Raw genomic sequence first — 5,170 nt, forward strand, 5'->3', positions numbered from 1 at the left:
AAATATTATCAGCTTTAAAAAGAATAATGAGAAATCTATAAAGACATCATAGGAATAGAAATAGATTCTGAGAATGATGAATATCTGTCAGTGTTCAGATGGAAGTGATCATCTGTCGCTATTTATGGTGTGATTCCACTTTTTGTTGCCTTGTAAGCTTCGCTGTATGTTCGTTCTTTCTATTTCTTTCTTCTGTCATGATACACCATAATGATTCATAGATTTCTCAGTAATAGACATCCATCAATCATGGTGACATAAAGTATTTGAATTAGAATTTCCCTCAGTCACAGTAGACCCAATTTTTTTTATATAACCTAAACTATTTAAATTAAAATTAAAAATAGTCCTAAGAAGCTATATTTTTGGTCAAATTAGAACAATTAAATGATCTACTGTGAGCTGAAGGAAAAATACAATAAAAATTCCAATGGGAAAGTGTAAATTAATGAATTTTATTAAATTTAGGTACACTCCTTCTACGCGGGGCCAGTAATGCCCTCTAATGGCGGTCGCCGGATGTCTACGGGAGCGGGGATGCAGTCAGTGGGCAGTAGACTGTCCAGTCAGACCCAGGCTACTCACTATGGTTACGGCCAGCACACAGGAAGCGGAAGAATCATGCCCAGAAAGCATTTGCCACGAGTAGACTACACAAGCATCACTACCCCTGCTCGACACACTCTTCTCAGATCCAGCTTGAAGTCAGGTCTGACATTTTTCTTCAGACTGCACAAGAAACTCCCCTGAAGCAGTAAACATCTTTTTTGATATGTTTTAATCAACAGGAACGTCAGCGTTGAGATACAACACTAGGTACAGTACTCAGGGAGACAGCACAACGTCCACTCAAAGACAAAGTCAGTTTGGCACATTAACCAGGAGGCATCGACCGTCTTTAGATTATGCTTCAGACACAGAGGCAACATGCTCCAATTCGCCTAAGTCTGCGTACTATTCCTATAGGCACAATATGAACAATCCGTCACAAAGCAGCGCTGTCTCTCACCTTGCCACACTGTCTAGGTCACAGATTGGTCAGAGTTCCTCAGGTGAATACAAAAAAAAAAAAGAAAAATCAAAAACATTTTCTTTCACTTGTCTTTGAAGAGACAAAGAAATTGAGGTTATGTTGCTTCAGGTTTGAGATCAAATTCACTGCCTCGTAGCAGCAGAACGTTGCCTCAGCAGCCAAGTCTCAGGTCTGGACTTAGCACTGTAGCCTCTGGACTGATAGATCAAGAGGACAGTGATGGAGCATTGTCTGCGCCTGAATTACCTTCCATCAGACGTGATAGAGGTTAGTTTTACCTTCAAACAGCACTCCAGACATGGTATTCTTGATATACTGAAAAAAAAAATTGAAATGGCAGGAAGAATACCGTCATCACCTAGTGTGTTCACGTCTGATGAATATAGAGCATGGCTCAGTCGAACTCCAAGCACCAGTGCATTGTACGAGCAGATCCGGGCCACTACAACCAGGCCACCGCGTTATACTTACAGTGCAGAGAACATCCATGCAGCTGTAAATCAAGTAAATAGTAACTTTAGTAGAATAAAGGCTAATTTTACTCGAGAATTTTAAGGTTAGATTCTAAATTTCTGGGTATATACTCCTTCCAGGGTGAATATGGTAGCTATGGCACATATAGACCGCTTTCCAGTACCTTGGACCGTTTATCAACGAGGTCGGCCTCCGCTCAGCAAGTCAATCTAGCCAATCTGAGGGCGTCGACGGCAATTAGCTCGACGTGTCATCGCGGAACAGCGAATCCAAGACCAGCCTCCGTTGCATCCAGCGCTCGTACTTCCTTGACGAGTCAAAAACCAACGCTGAGTAGCTCCACCACCCAAAGGGCAACGTCAGTGAGAAGGATTAGGAATCTGTTGGACCTAGAGTCCACCAGGAACATACCCACCCCTACACCTACCAGAACTCAGGATCAAAGACTGCTAGATATTAATCCTGCAGGTACATTATTCATTTAACCTCTAAATGTAGAACTGGAGGTTCTAATTTATTTCTGTTCTTGCAGAGTTCCTCAAATATAAGATAGAGAAGCCTCCAACAGTGGGTACCCCGAGTTCGACCAGTTCTCTGCTGAGCTCTCTAGGGGAAACCAGCAGTGGAGACCTGGCAAGTGGGGTCAGTGGACTGCTCTGGGTCCACTTGTTGGCAGGTAGAGGTCTCCGCTCGACGACATCTTCGTCAGCGGCCACCACACCCTCCACTCCATCAGGTCAGCCTAATTTAGGTACGTTCGGGAGTCTGCACATCCTGTAGACTGCTTCTCCCTGCACACCCCTCACAACACACTGACATAACTGGATACTTTATAAGCCTCTAGTACATCCTTTCACCTCAAACTCTCGAATGTTAGGGGAACACGTCCTACTTATGCAACATACAATCTTTAAACCTCAAAGTTTTGAACCTGAACACTTCGGAAGGTTGCTCATAAATGGTTTAGAGCTTGAGAATTAAAGTCAGATGATGTAATCTTTGTTGTTCGATTGTGAAAACAGCCAGCTGCGGCTTGAGAGACCTGTACTGTGTGCTGGAGTGCGATAGGGTGCACAAGGCGAGGACTGTGGTGCGAACTGGTGACCTGATGTTCGACTGGGACGAAACCTTCGAGCTGGACCTCGTTGGTAACCGACAGTTAGACTTGCTGGTCTATTCCTGGGATCCACAGTACAGGCACAAGCTTTGCTACAAGGGATCTGTGCATCTGGCGACCATTCTCAAGGAGTCTCCGGTTCACCAGTTGGCTGTTAAGGTTGAGCCACGTGGAACAATCTACTTAAGACTGAGATATACCGATGCTCAGCAGACATTTAGAAGGAGGGGACTTCCAGTCATATCTCTAGCCACCAGGGTAGCGCCTCTTTTCGGTGTGGATCTTGATACAGTGGTAAGTATTTAGGGTTCTTTAGACCACAAGTTTAGTGATTAATCAGGGTGTTCTGGGTTCAGGTGAGTCGAGAGAGCAAGACAGGCGGAGTTCCTGGTGGAGTATCCACTGCTCTGGCTATGGGTGTTCCAAATGTACCCATAATAGTGTGGCGCTGCGTAGAGGAGGTTGAAAGAAGGGGTCTTGACATCATTGGTAAGCCATGTTTCATTATTTTTAACTTTTAATCCCTTGTGCTGTTAATTTCGAACATTCTATGAATAAGAATTTTATTGTTGTAGGTCTCTATAGGCTTTGCGGGTCAGCAACGAAGAAGAGGATACTCAGAGAAGCCTTTGAAAGGAATGCTCGTTCAGTTAATCTATCTCCTGACAATGTACCAGATATCAACGTCATCACTGGTAAGTAACTAAGTTGAAGTACGCGTAATGGATCAATTATAATGATTTGAAATCATCTTCCAGGTGTACTGAAGGACTATTTAAGAGAACTTCCAGAACCACTCTTCACGAAGTGCCTCTACCAGATGATGGTCGACGCACTGGCCGTCTGTCTACCGGATGATCCTCAAGGCAACGCGAAACTCATGTTCAGTATACTAGACTGTCTACCGAAAGTTAACAGGGTTGGTACCTAAGCTAAAATTCCCTCTAAATTCCACCTCAAAGAAGCGAACTAAAAATTTTTCCTTCTAACAGTGTACATTGATCTATCTCCTTGACCATCTGGCAATGGTAGTATCGCAATGCAACAAAATGTCACCAGCCAGTTTGGCAGTTTGTTTTGGACCAGTCTTGATGCTGCATTCAGAAGAAAATGGACCACATCTGGACTTCCAACAGCCAATAGCGATGCTCAAGTACCTCCTGGAGATCTGGCCAGTAAAGTCAGGTAATGTCGTCATTCCTAATACTTTAAATACAACTTGTCAGGCTTTTCTAGAACTTTCTGATCCATGAAGTAAAAAAAAAAAAAAATATAGTGAAAAATTGGCCTGATGAAACAACATAACCAGAAGAATAAGAGCCGAATAATCAGTCACTCATTTCACAGACAGTTCGGAAGATTTCTTCAGTCGCTTCAGCGCTTCCTCGAGTTACGCAAGCAGTCGAGCACAACAGTCAGCAGCAACTGCAGCAACAGCAGCTGCAGGCGCAGCAACAGCTGCAGGGAACATTGGGACGCACAGGGCTGCCCTGGCAGCCTCCACACTCACTTCATCAACAGCCCCTCTCAACTACGGTACCACCCGTAGCCCTCGCGCCCTCCATTCGTCCTCCACCGCCGGTCAAGCCTCGACAGGTCAGTGTTCCTGTGAAATTCTTGCTTTGTTTGACGAATATTCGCTCCAATCTTTTGTCTCTCTTCTATTACCACTCCTCTGTCCACTTTTCTCACAATTTTAGACACTTGGATCATTTATTTAGCAACAAAACATCTGACGTTACACGGAAACACTGTATGAATATTTCAACGAATTCTGTCACTGTACAGGGAGTAGATAGAAGTAAGACCAAAGAAACGAGAATTCCGAACTTTTCTGGTCTTCTGTTATAGAGGTTAGAAACACTTAACAGTGATTGAAAATGTACAAAATGACCAGGAAAGTTGAGTGAAATGTTTCAAAGAAAGAAAAAAGGAATTGGACAATTGTCGTATCCGGCTCTCCGGATAGATATACCAATATACATTATATCTGAAGCGTGTATGAACAGCATGGTAGGCAAAGTAAAGACTCTCTGTTTCTCTTGCCTTTGTTTTCGCTTCACATAACAACTGATTCGCACTTTCACGATCTCGAATCATTGTCTGCCAATCAGCGAGGCCGTCCATTCCATTCATTTACTCTCATGTTCATTCATGTACGTTCGTTCGTTCATTCATCACTATGTCTCTGTTACAGGTTCAAATCTTTATTGTCAGCTATTGCAAATTGTCCCCCATTTTCAAAGTACTAAATCTATTCAAAACGAAATTTCGTGCATAATCTTATTTTTTCATAAAAAATATCTAAAGTGGCAGACAGTTTGCAAAAAACTCACAATCGCGATGTGTCCGTGTAAATATAACCTCAAAACGCAAAAAAACGCCAACGTGCATGTTTCAATATCAGTTTTCTGTAGATTATGGGTGTTATCGATGAATCGAATCGCTTGTGATTTTTCCGTTTTCTCTTTGCGCCAGTCTCTCTCTCTTCTCTCTCTCTTCTCTCTCTCTTCTCTCTCTCTTCTCTCTCTCTCTTCTCTCTCTCT

At 43.1% G+C, this 5,170-nt stretch overlaps 1 protein-coding gene across 1 annotated transcript in view; it reads left to right on the forward strand.

Moving 5' to 3' along the window:
- LOC108573259 (rho GTPase-activating protein 100F) overlaps window positions 1-5,170 on the forward strand; it is a 36,460-nt gene that overhangs the window by 28,892 nt on the left and 2,398 nt on the right. Inside the window, exons 7-18 of the mRNA XM_017935653.1 lie at window positions 469-709; window positions 789-1,052; window positions 1,142-1,300; window positions 1,374-1,537; window positions 1,627-1,975; window positions 2,040-2,258; window positions 2,530-2,918; window positions 2,981-3,113; window positions 3,200-3,319; window positions 3,383-3,543; window positions 3,617-3,809; window positions 3,976-4,220. Coding sequence (XP_017791142.1) covers window positions 469-709; window positions 789-1,052; window positions 1,142-1,300; window positions 1,374-1,537; window positions 1,627-1,975; window positions 2,040-2,258; window positions 2,530-2,918; window positions 2,981-3,113; window positions 3,200-3,319; window positions 3,383-3,543; window positions 3,617-3,809; window positions 3,976-4,220 — 2,637 coding nt within the window. The remainder of the gene's footprint in view (window positions 1-468; window positions 710-788; window positions 1,053-1,141; window positions 1,301-1,373; window positions 1,538-1,626; window positions 1,976-2,039; window positions 2,259-2,529; window positions 2,919-2,980; window positions 3,114-3,199; window positions 3,320-3,382; window positions 3,544-3,616; window positions 3,810-3,975; window positions 4,221-5,170) is intronic.

Source organism: Habropoda laboriosa, unplaced genomic scaffold (assembly GCF_001263275.1).
Source record: "Habropoda laboriosa isolate 0110345459 unplaced genomic scaffold, ASM126327v1 scaffold134, whole genome shotgun sequence".
Taxonomy (NCBI): Eukaryota; Metazoa; Arthropoda; class Insecta; order Hymenoptera; family Apidae; genus Habropoda; species Habropoda laboriosa.